This window comes from Delphinus delphis, chromosome 2 (assembly GCF_949987515.2).
Source record: "Delphinus delphis chromosome 2, mDelDel1.2, whole genome shotgun sequence".
NCBI lineage: Eukaryota > Metazoa > Chordata > Mammalia > Artiodactyla > Delphinidae > Delphinus > Delphinus delphis.
Window position 1 is genome coordinate 5872864 of NC_082684.1, and position 12179 is coordinate 5885042.

General features: G+C 59.2%; 1 protein-coding gene across 2 annotated transcripts in view; it reads right to left on the bottom strand.

Annotated features, from left to right (window-relative positions):
• Positions 1 to 5099: 5099 nt before the first annotated feature.
• Positions 5100 to 12179, bottom strand: part of CYP46A1 (cytochrome P450 family 46 subfamily A member 1) — a 34378-nt gene continuing 27298 nt past the window's right edge. For both annotated transcript variants that reach the window (XM_060003313.1, XM_060003314.1), the window contains 5 exons: positions 11103 to 11187; positions 10335 to 10445; positions 7021 to 7109; positions 6026 to 6092; positions 5100 to 5843 (listed from right to left, as the gene is read on the bottom strand). In XM_060003313.1, coding sequence (XP_059859296.1) covers positions 5673 to 5843; positions 6026 to 6092; positions 7021 to 7109; positions 10335 to 10445; positions 11103 to 11187 — 523 coding nt within the window. In that variant the 3' untranslated portion in view covers positions 5100 to 5672. The remainder of the gene's footprint in view (positions 5844 to 6025; positions 6093 to 7020; positions 7110 to 10334; positions 10446 to 11102; positions 11188 to 12179) is intronic.

Sequence of the window (12179 nt, forward strand, 5' to 3'; positions counted from 1 at the left end):
CTGGACGCCCAGGGTCAGGTTCAAGGTGGAGGAGAAGCTCCGGGGAAGAGCTCGGGGTGCCGCGGGGATGGATGCGGAGGGAGACAGGGTGAGGGGGCGGGCGGGCTGCTCCTGTGAGCTTTGCAGCTGGCCAGAGTCGGGGTGCTTGGAAGGGAACAGGGGGTAGGAGGTGCACATTTCCTGGGTTTGCTCTGAGCTGGGGACCCTCCCGGGCCCTCCCCAACATCGTGCGGTCTCAGGGGAAGCCATGTCCCGCTTCACAGGGGAGGACGACCACGAGCCTCGCAGTGACCACTCGTCTGGGGACCATGCGCTTAGCGACCTCCCACACCCCACTCGCTCCCCCTCAGCCCCTGAGTTCCCACTGCTCAGCCAACCAGCACCGATGCTGGGAGCAAAGTGACCCAGGAGGGAGGGAGGGTCAGGCTGGCCTGATCAGAGGTGGGAGGGCATGGGAGCCTGGCGGGGTCAAGGTGGACGTCCTGCTTCCTGCGGGCACCTGCTCTCCCCACATTCACACAGACCCCAGCTGGGTCTCAGGGGTTCCGGCACCTCCTCCCTGCTGGACACCCCATCTTCCTGGGCTCTCCGCCCCATAAATAGAGGCAGAAACGTTTCAAACAAGGAGCCTCACCTGGGGCCTTGGTGACCATGACTTGAAGAAGGACAGAGGATGTCCCCGTTGGATGGACCTGCGTCCCCTGGGTGTGTGGCCTTGGGCGGACCACCTGACCTGTCGGGGTTAGGATGGGGTGTGCGATGCACAGCCAGGGCCGAACACCAGGTGTATCCACCTCCTTAGCTTAAAACAGACACCTCCTTTAACAGCTCAGGTCACGGCAGACACACACCCAGACGCACGCAGCCTGAGACACGCAGACACGGATGCTGAGACCCGTATGCACAGCCTCACATGCGAGACACAGAGATACACAGAGACAGGGAGACCCCAGACACAGAGATATATGGAGAGACACAAATGGACACACACTTGTGGGGCTCACACACGCACCCATGGGCTCACACATACATAGGGCTTACACACACACACACACACACACTCCAGTGCAGCTCTGGGAGCTGGTTTCCCACACCCGGGGCACCCCCACCCAGCCCGGGCACCCTAAGCTGATGGCTGCCTGGTGGCCTTGGGTGAGCCTCCTGGTCTCCAGGCTCCCGGCCAAGAAAGAAGCCTGAGAGGCCCGTCAACTGCACTGGGTATCCCTGGGGTGTGAGGGTGTGGGCAGCTCCTGGGTTCCTTGGGGCAACCCCTCACCTCTGGGCGCAGGCCAAGGAGCCGCCGTCATTTGGTGTGTGCGAGGGGTGGGTGGCCCAGGGGACGCAGAGCTGCTGGGGAGACTCTGGGCCTCCTCCTCAGGCTCCTGGGCTCACAGCAGGGGCGAGGCCCCCCAGAGACAGTGAGGCCCCACCTCTCGGGGCCCTGTCTGTAGAAAGGGGCCCGGGGTCACAGTACAGCTGGGCCCGGGGCTGGCCAACGCCACCATCACGGATTCCTCCTCAGCCAGGATGCCAGGGCCGCCCGAAGGGCCCTGCCCCCAGGCTGGGGATGCAGGGGCTCTGCCACGGATCCATCACCCCCTCTGCCCCCCAAAAGCTGAACCAGCGGAGCTGGGCCCAAGGACCGGGAGTGGGGAGGGGGGACAAGCCCTCTGCCGCTGCCTGCCTGGCATTGGCCCTGGGACCCTCCACACCCCACCTGGGAGGCCGGGCTCCTGCATGAAAGGCTCCAGGACTCCCCACCTCCCACCCGGCCGCACCGCCTTGAGGTCCATGAAGCCTCCTGCAGGGCAGGCCTGGGGCCTGGGCATGGCCAGCTGGAGGCTGCCTGTGGGACCGCCGAGAGTGGGAGGCTCCGGGCCTCCTCTGGCCCCATCCTCTGCCGTGACCCTCAGGCCCCCCGCCCTGGGTGTGACCACTCGGCCTGGCTGGCTGGGGCTAGCCCACCAGCAGAGGCTGCCTAAGGTGGGCAACACCAGGAGGGTGACCATGGTTTCCTCCAGTGGGAAGAAAGTGTGGGAGAGCCATGCTCTGGGAGAAATGAGTGTTTTTAAAGCCCTAGACCATCTGTCCCCATCCCAACCCCGATTCAGAGAAATGTCCCTCCTCTGCAAGTCTCCTGTCGCCCGCCAGAAATACCCCAGTGTCTGCCCCCTCCCCCGGCTGGGGTTATTTTTGGACGTCCAGGCAGAGATGCCCAAGGCTGTCTGGAGGAGCCCAGGGTGAAGTCTGGGCAGACGTGCATTTAGGGGTTCAAGACCCCCCTTTGGGCCACATACTTCTCAGGAAGCCACCAGAAGATGCGGGATTCTCGCCTCAGAGGGGAGGAAGCGTCCACGCAGAGGGGGTGCGACGCAGAACGAACCCCTGACTTGAGCCCCCTCTCGCCCCTCCCCTGAGGTCACCTCCAGGTGGCCAGCCCCTCTCGTGATCACCCAGGGAACCCCACACACACTGTGCTTGTGGGGTCTGCCTGCCTGGACCTACGAGGGTAGCGGACACCATACCTACTCGGCCAAGACAACCAGGAGGGGCTGAGCCCCATCCAGAACCTTCCCAGCAGGGCAACTAGTTGTGGCCCTCTGCCCACCCATGCTGGCCGCCACTGAGGCCCAGCAGGGCCGCCAGGCAACCCCAGAGCCAGCCTCCAGTCCCAGCACCCAGGGCACAGAGGAAGAAAACCTCCCACCTGACCACGGCTGGGCCAAGCTTCTCATCTCCACACCAGCAGACGAGGCTCCTGAGGCCACTCCCCACCCCAGCCTCCCCACCCCACCCTGAGGGTCCCCCATCACCAGCCTCCAGACCCCTGGGGCCGAGGGCACCGGAGGTGACTTCCGGGGAGGGGTTAGAGCAGCTCAAACCTGAGGGATCGGGGGACTTGGGGGAGTGTGCAGGCTGGAAGCTTCCTGCCCGGAGTGAGATTGTAGCCCCACCTCACCTTGTCCAGGTTTACAGAGGAGGGGGCGGGCTGGGAAAGGGCCATCAATGCCCGAGGTCCTGAGGGAGGGAACGGCAGGGCAGAGGGGACCAGAGAGACCTAGTGAGGCAGCAGGAAACAGCCTGACGCCATACTCATCTTTGGGCATTTCTCCACCGCGGGACTTTTCTTGCCAAAACTGCCCCTTCCAGGTGAGTCCAGACCGCCCGGCTCGTCCCACTGCGGGTCTGCCGGCATCCCACCACCACACGCGGGCCCACCGCCCGGAGAGGTGGGGGGGGAAGCACCGAGTGATCGCTGCCCCCCCACCCGCGTGGCAGTGCCCCTGCCGCCCCACCAGCTGCCTGACCCTCGCCATGCCTCAATGCCCCATCTGTGAAATAGGGACCGTGATGCCCACCTCCCTACTCCCATCCCAGTGGTCATTGGATGCCCCAGACCACCCGCGCCTCTCGCCCTGACCCCTCCTCCAGGAGGCTGGGCTTGCGTCGCCTCGAGTCCCTCCCCCTCCGGACCTCCGGACCCTCCGAGGGTTGGGGAGGCACCGCCCACCCTGCCTGCGGCGGACCCGCAGTTCTGAGAGTTGCGCCGGGGCGCCACCGTGTGGCTTTTCCGGGAACTGCACTGCCCGGCCTCCTCCTCTGGACGTAGCAGCAATAAAGGTGCCACCGCCAGTTGCAGTTCACAGCTGCTGAGTGTGCAGCACTGACGCTGAAAGGCTCTGTGCTAAGCACCGTCCACGTAGAACGTTCTTAATTCTCCCACAAACCTTCGGATGCGGGGCCTGTTATTTGTCCTCCCTTACAAATGGGGAAACTGGGAGCGAAGCCCCGTAACCAGTGACAGATGGGGTAGGATTTGACCCCAGGACGTCTGGCTGCAGGACCTTGGTTTTAATCCCATCCATCTTGCCTGGGCCCCAGGGGGTTGGTCCCAGCCCTGTGCACACTGAGGTCTCCTGGGCGGGGGGGCGCTTAAAAGGAAAGGTTTCCAGCCCAGCTGACCTGATCCAGCTGGCCCAGACACACCCTTCTCAGAGCCACAGGAGCTTCTGGCCTCCCCACCCCACCCCCAAGGCAGGGAGATGGGAACAGAGAGGGTGGAGTGTAGCTTGATCAGGGCCCAGCCAAGTGCTCAGGTCAGTCTGGGGTTGCGGGAGTGGGAGGACCCTCACTCGGCAAGGAACCTGCAGCTACAGAGGCGTCCCAGAGGCCAGACGCCCAGCCCAGAGGCTCAGATGCGACTGCTCTCGTGGGACCCCATGTCCAGCCTGGGCTGGGAACGCAGCCCCACCCTAGGGCAGAACACCCACCTGTGCTGAGCATGCCACTTCCTTCCCTGAGCCTCAGTTTCCCCATCTGCTAACTGGGAAGACCCCTCGGAGCTGTCGTTCAAGACTGCAGCAGGGGCTGAGGAGCTGACGTACAGCAGGGGCCAGTCCGGATCTGTGCCCTCTCAGGTATGGTGGGGGGACCTGTCCGGCGCACGTACCCCGGGCAGTGGGCCAGCTGTTCCTGCATGATGACGAACTCCCAAGTGCTGAAGGAGAAACAGGCCCTTTCCCTTGGACAGGCCCAGAGGACATGGTGGGTCCAGTACTTCCTGCCCCTTGGCCACCCCTCAGCCTCGAGGAGGAAGGGACGGCTTCCTCACCCACCCACCACCGCGAGGGTTACAGTCTCAGCCCCTGGGCCCGAGCAGCCTCCTCTGCCCAGGTCAGGAGGGGCAGCCCTGTGCCAGCAGGTGCACAGGTGCAGTGGGTGTGAGGCCAGGCGTCCACACTCAGCTCCACCAAGCTGCCCTCAAGAGAGATCCTGGGGGCTCCATCCTATGTGAGGCCCTCTGGAGTGTCAGTGACCTTGTTGGGAGCAGACTAGACCACACAGGCCCCAGGGCCCCCAACCCTCTCAAATCAAGCTCTCAAAACTGCCCACAGTCGCAGCCTCACCCCCCAGGAGCATGGCCTTGCACATAACATGGGGCCCTCCTGGGAACCTGGGCCGTCTTCTCCCGACGTGGCATTGTCTGGGCATCTCCAGGGGCAACTTCCAGAGCTGCCTCAGCCCTTAGGGAGATCAGTCTCAACAAGGCACCCATTTTACAGATGAGAAAATGGAGGCCAGAGCGCCCCGGCCTGGTCTGGCAGTTCATTCATGCAGTCAACACATTTATTTATTGAGCATCGACTCTGTGCCAGGTCCTGGGTGGGCACAGGGGGCTCAGAGGTGAATCACACGCAGACTCTGCCCTTGAGGCACTCACAGCCTGGCAGGACAGTCGGTCACATCGAAGGACACTCATGATACAGTGTGGTCAGTGTGGTGCTAGAGGTAGCACAGGTGGCCAAGGGAGCACAGAGGAGGAGCCCCTGGCCCAGCCGGGGGGTGGCAAGGGGGGCTTCCTGGAGGAGGTGACACCTGAAGAGGGCTTTAGGGAGTGAGCAAGAGTTAGGGTGTCTGGCAGAGGGCGTGGCCTGTGCAAAGAGGTGGGGGGAGACAACAGCACATCTGGGCGGCAGCTGGGAGATGGCAGGCTCTTGTCCAGGAAGGGCAGCGGAGTTAGCAGGGGACGGAGAGCTCTCAGGGCTGTGAAGCAGGTGGCGGTGCGCAGAGGGCCTGCTGGGAGCCAGTGTGGAGGGCACTCCCGGGGAAGAGGGCAGGGGAACAGCGTGGGCGCGGCCCTGGCGGAGGAGTCCGGTCCTGCACGGGTCCCCTCAGCAGGGCGGGGGCGGGGGCGCGGGCTGCCAGCCCCGAGGCTGCAGGGTGCAGAGCACGGGGTCCAGCGGCTTGAGCGTGGCCTGCTCCAGCAGCCGGAATCGCTGCCCGGGCACCAGCCGGAACTCCAGCCTCTGCAGCAGCTTGGCCATGACCACCTTCACCTCCATCTGTGCGCGCGGGGGCGGGGTGGGGGGGGGTCAGTGGTGTGAATGAGGGAATGAACAGCAAATGCCACAGCTGCCTGGGTCCCCAGCCCCCAGCCCCCAGCCCAGGGGCTCTGAAATGCTTCCTGGACAAGACGTCACCCCGCAGTCACTTCTGGGCAGAAACCCCAGCGCTGGCCCCCTACCTGAGCAAACTGCTGCCCGATGCAGGAGCGGGGTCCCAGGGAGAATGGGAAGTAGGTGAACTTCGGCCTGCGTGCGGGGAGAGAGGCGTCAGGAGGCAGCCCCGCGACAGTCGTGACAAAGCCAAGATGACCGGCTTTGGGCCAGGGCTGGTTTTCGAACATGCTAAAGACATCAACAGCTTACTCGGCTAAGCTCTGGGTCAGCATTGCCTCATTTTATCCTCCTTTGAGCCTTCCGGAAGGAGCTGTTATTATTCCCATTTCAGAGATGGAGGAACTGAGGCTCAGAGAGGCAAAGCAACACCCCCAAGGTCCTACGTCACTTACTCCACTTATTCAGCCGGTCGCATGCCCAGCTCTGGGCAGTCTGGGTCTGGACTCAGGCATCTGTCCCCTGAGCCTGGCTCTCCTCCCCACCACTGCTTCAGTACTTGAAACCATTCACCCCCGCAGCCACCTCTAGAGGGAGCCGTTGGTATTCCCATTTCTCAGATAGGAGCATCAAGGTGTGGGGGGGCAGGGATGCCGTCACTTGCCCAGGTCACAGGCCTTCCCAGTATAAGGAACTGGTTATGAGCACAGACTTTAAAACCAGTCTGAGCTGGGCTCAAACCTTGGTTCTTCCCCTTCCTGGCTGTTCGTCTTTGTGCAAGTTACCTAGCCTCTCTGAGCCGTGATTTCCTCCTTGTAAATGTGGGTAGAGTGGGGTTCACAACTCCCTCGCAGTGATCTGGAAGGCTATGTGGGCTCAGTGAGCACAGGCAGCTCAGACCAGAGGCCGCTGGGACCAACCTCCCACCAGGTCTCCACTTGCGGACAGCTCTCTGAGCCGTGATTTCCTCCTTGTAAATGTGGGTAGAGTGGGGTTCACAACTCCCTCGCAGTGATCTGGAAGGCTATGTGGGCTCAGTGAGCACAGGCAGCTCAGACCAGAGGCCGCTGGGACCAACCTCCCACCAGGTCTCCACTTGCGGACAGCTTGAAGAGAGACTTACTTGGGTGCTTTGGGGCTGAAGCGATCTGGGTTGAAAGTCAGCGGGTCCTCAAAGTATGTGTCCATCCGCCCCATGACATAGGTGCTGAACTGCCGGGTAAAGGGTCTGCTTGTCTCTGGCTCCGAGGATGGGTCCCCTCGAACCTCCCCAACCTGTTGCAGTCACCCAGTGGGGAGACTCGGAGCAGAGTACCCCCTCCCGCACTCCCCACCCCTGCTCTGCTGCACCGGCCCATCTCCCCACCCACACATCTCCCCACCCATCTCTCCACCTGCCCATCTCTCCACCTGCCCATCTGGACCAGTGCGGAATTCCACTGGCCCCTGAAAAGTCTCTAAGAGGAAGAAAGGGGGCAGCCCAACGTGCTGCCAGCCAGCTGGGCACGCTACATCATCCCATGCTTGACCTCACCCTGTGGGGGGAGCTACAATTATACCCATTTTACAGATGAGGAAACTGAGGCTCAGAGGTTCATGACTTGCCTGAAGTCACCTGGCAAGTCAGCGGCCAAAATGAGATGCAAACTCAGGTCTGCTGCGAGGCCATCTTTCTCTAGATTCCCGAGAGCTGTTACTATTCAAAGTTTCTCTTCAGCACAAGGCTTGCTTCAGCGGGGTGGGGGTGGGGGAGCCGCAGAGCCCCCACTAGCCGTTCACCTGCACACCTGGTGCCTCCTGATTGAAGTTGATGCTCCCTGCCCCGGCCCCCAGGGGCCATTCATGCCCCGTAACTTGGGCCCTGGGTGCTGACCTTTGCACAAAGTGTCTCCCCAAGCCCGTGCTGCCCCTGGTTCTCTGTGTGAGAGTCTAGGGCATCCAGGGCTGGAGGGGGGGCCTGGAGCTGAGTGGGAGCCTAAGACCAGGAGGGGTCTAAGGTCAGCAAAGGGCACCTACTATGTGCCAGGGGTTTTTGCCAGACACGTGATGTACATTATCCTGTATTATCCTGTTGACTCAGGTACCATTATCCCATCTTACAAGGATGGTACTGAGGCCTGGAGGTTCAGGGTCTTCCCTGAGATGACCCAGCCCGCAGGGAGCAGGGCCGGGATTAGAGCCTGGGTCTGCCCACTCAAGGTCCACGGAGTTGCACACGTTGGTTGAGAGTCAGCCCCAGGGCCTCTCCCTGCCAGATGTAAGGGCGTTCTGAAGAGATGGTCGTTAAGGCAGGTGGTATTATGGGTGCAGGATGTTTTAAAAAAAAATAAAAAGTACAGATACGGAATTCCCTGGCGGTCCAGTGGTTAGGACTCCACGCTCTCACTGCCGAGGACCCAGGTTCGATCCCTGGTCTTGGAACTAAAATCCATGGTGTGGCCAAAAAAAGAAAAAAAAAAAAAGAAGCACACATGGATGAAGGTTTGATACGTGCTGGAGAGGGCTTGACAGAGCCCTGGGGACGGGAGACTCAACAGGTGGGACTGGAGCACGTCTTTCTCCTATGTAAAAATAAACATAGGTTCTGTCTGGGGCTGAACGGCATCCCCCTAAAATTCATAAGTTGAAGTCCTAACTTCAGAATGTGACTGTATTTGGAGATAGGCTCTTTCAAGAGGTAATTAAGTTAAAATGAGGTCATCGGGGCCCCTAATCCAGTATGACTGGTGTTCTTACAAGAAGAGGAGATTAGGACACAGACACACACAGAGAAGAGGCCAGGTAAGATGGAGGGAGAAGATAGCTGTCTGCAAGCCAAGGAGGGAGGTCTCAGAAGAAACCAACACGCTGACACCTAAATCTTGAACTTCTGGCCTCCAGGACCATGGGAAAATAAACTTCTGCTCTTTAAGCTACTGTGTCCATGATGCTTTGCGATAGTAGGCTCAGCAAACACAGACCCTTACCTCACGCCATACGCAAGATCATTTTCAGATAGATAGGAGCTTAACTTTCAAAAGTGTAAAGTCGGTAGAAGACAATGTAAGTGAATACTCTTCTGACTTCAAAGCAGGGAAGAATTTCTTAAACAAGACAAAACAAGATAACTAACCACTAACAAATTTAAGAACGTCAGATCATTAAAAACAAAGACACACCACTATCTAGAGATGACATTTGCAACACATCTACCTGATAAAAGATTAACATGTGAATTCGTGAAGACAACTATACATAATAATAAGAAAAGACAAAGGACCCAAGAGAGGGAAATGAACAAACACCTCACAGAAGAGGAGAAACAGGGTAGGGCTGCCCAACCTCACCAGTAGTCGGGAAAGTGCACATCCAGACCACAGCAAAATACTTCCCTTACACTTACTGAACTGGCAAAAAATAAGAAATTGGCCCCTACTAAGTGGTGAGGCAGACAAGGAACAGACTCTCTCTTACACCGCAAGGGAGTGTCTGAACTGGCAAAGCCACTTTGGAAAATAATTTGTCCCTAGTTTATAAAGTTGATCAGTCATCTGTCCTACAACCCAGCCCTCCCACTCCTGGGCGCACACCCAAAAAACGCATCTGCACATTGCATCAGGACACAAGGACAGGAAAGCTGACAGCGGCAGCTGTGCTCATAATGGCAACAAGCTGGGACCCTCTCGAGTGCCTGTTGACCCCGGAATCAATGTGCAATAGTGCAACTCACACGGCAGAATATTACACAGCAGTGAAAACGGATGGCCTACAGCCACACGTGGAAATCTACACTGTCTTAATGGACATTGGACTGAGTCACAAAGCAAGTCCTAGGACGTATTCTCGTGTGGGCGTGCGCACACACGAAGGCGAGGGAATGGCAAGCACAAAATCCAGGAGGGTGACAGCTTTTGGGGCGAATCAGGAGAATGATGCCTACATAGGTGGTTACATTCTAGTTTTGGGGGCAGGTGGTGGGTTTGGGGAGGTCACTGTGCATGAATGGAGCCTGAATGAATGGATGAATGAGGAAACAGCCAGAGGAAGAAAATGTAAAGGAGAACGGGATGGGGGAGGGGAGAAAGTCAACCTCAGTGGGAGGAGGGGCCGTGGAGAGAGAAGGAACTGGGGCAAATGTGGGCCAGCTCTGGAACTGGGCACGTCCCATTCTGCCCCTTGCTGGCTCTGTGACCTCAGGAAAGTAACTTAACCTCTCTGGGCCTCAGCAGCCTCAGCTGTAAATGAGGCAGCTCCCTTTCAGAATCACCCGCTGTAATCTTACACTGGACAGTGCGGTGGGGAGAGAAAATTCATCACAGGGTTACGGTAGGACTCAAACAAGAATGCACGGGGAGGCCAGGGAGGATAACGGGGCCACGGACTTCGGAGGAGTCCCTGACCTCAGCGGACAGCCCCGAATTGACCAGCTAGGGGCAGGCAGGCAGGGCCCCCACGCACCAGGAGCGGGGTGTTGCCGGGGACTCGGATCCCATCGATCAAGGTCTCCTCCTCCAACAGACGAAAGGTGCCCCACGCTGGCGGGTACAGCCTCAGCGACTCTTTGAGGACCTGCAGACACCACACGGGGAGATAACGAGAGACATCAGGAGACCCCATGGAAAGTGCCAGAAGCATGTCCCGAGCCTCTGCTCCATTTCACGGTGCTGAATGTGCGCCCACGGCCGAACTGGGTCCCTGACCCCTGCAAGGTTAGCCTCTTCTGCGTGTCCAACCCCTCATGTGACAGAAGGAGAAACCAAGGCCCAGAGGAGGGGTTGTGCAAAGCCACAGTGCCAGAGACCAGACCAGACCAGAGACCGAGCCAGGCCTCCCTCTAAACCAGGGCTCCCACCATCCCGAGGACTCTGGCAGCTCGAGGAAGGCCTCCTCCTGTGCTGTGCTGGGGGTTGGAGGGGGGTTCTGCTGAGCCTGGCCCCCAGCTGGGAAGCCTAACGCTTGTGGAACCCAGGCCTAACTGGGGTTTACTAACTGGGCTGGTTTCCATACTGGAATCACCTGGGAAACCGTAGCCGTGCTGGGTCCCGCCCCCAGCGACTCAGTATCATTGGTCTGGAGCAGCCTGGACATGGGCAGTTTTTTAACCTCCCAGGGGATTCTCAGGTGCAGTGACGTTCAAGAACCCCTGTACTAAAGGGTTCAAGGAGGCAGCAGGCTGGTCGATGAATCGCCCACCTCTGCCCAGAAGCTTCTCCCCCATCCCCACACCTGGGACAGGTACTGCAGTCTCCCCAGGTCCTCGCAGTCAAGGTGCCTCTTGGAACCGATGACCTCGTCCACCTCGGCCTGCAGCCTGTCAGTCAGACAAAGACAAGTTCGTCTCCAAGGAGAGATGCCCCACCTTAGTTTTAAGAAGGGCGGGCTGGGAGGAAGCGTGAAGAGAGAGGCCTGGGGCTTCCCTGCTACACACACTGCTCCCCAGCCCCCGTTCTTGAAAGAACCTCCCAGTCCAAACGCAGACGCCCGGGCGGCTGGGAACTACGTTCCAGGCCCTTAAAACATTCACCCTCTGTGTGTGCTGCTCGGAATCGGCTGTGGGAAACAAACCACCACAGAACAAGGTCTTTGCAAAAAGATGCCTATTTCAGCCCGGTTCACAGCAGCTGGAAACAGCAGAAGGAGCGATGCAGGGATGCAGGTACAAGCCTTAGGACGTGCACCGTTAGAATAATATGCAGCCGTACAGGTGGACCTGGACCACTTCCCACCCATGATGGGGTCTTTTGTCAAAAGACAGAAAATAACAAGGCTGGTGAGGGTGTGGAGAAATGAGAGCCCTTGTGCACGGCGGGCGGGGCTGTAAAGTGGTGCAGCTGCCGTAGAAAATGGTACGGAGGCTCCTCAAAAGGGCTTCCCTGGTGGCGCAGTGGTTGAGAGTCCGCCTGCTAATGCAGGGGACACGGGTTCATGCCCCGGTCCGGGAAGATCCCACATGCCGCGGATCAGCTGGGCCCGTGAGCCATGGCCGCTGAGCCTTGCGCGTCCAGAGCCTGTGCTCCGCAAGGGGAGAGGCCACAGCAGTGAGAGGCCCGCATACCGCAAAAAAAAAAAAGTTAAACACAGAACTACCATGTGATGCAGCAATCCCACTTCTGGGTAGATGGGTCTCAAATAGATATTTACACACCGACGTTCACAGCAGCACTATTCACAATCGCCAAAAAGTGGAAGCAACCCCAGTGTCCACTGATGGATGAATGGATAAACAAGATGCGGTCCATACATACAAGGGAACATCACTCAGACTCAAAAGGGAAGGGCATCCTGCCACTTGCTGCCACACGG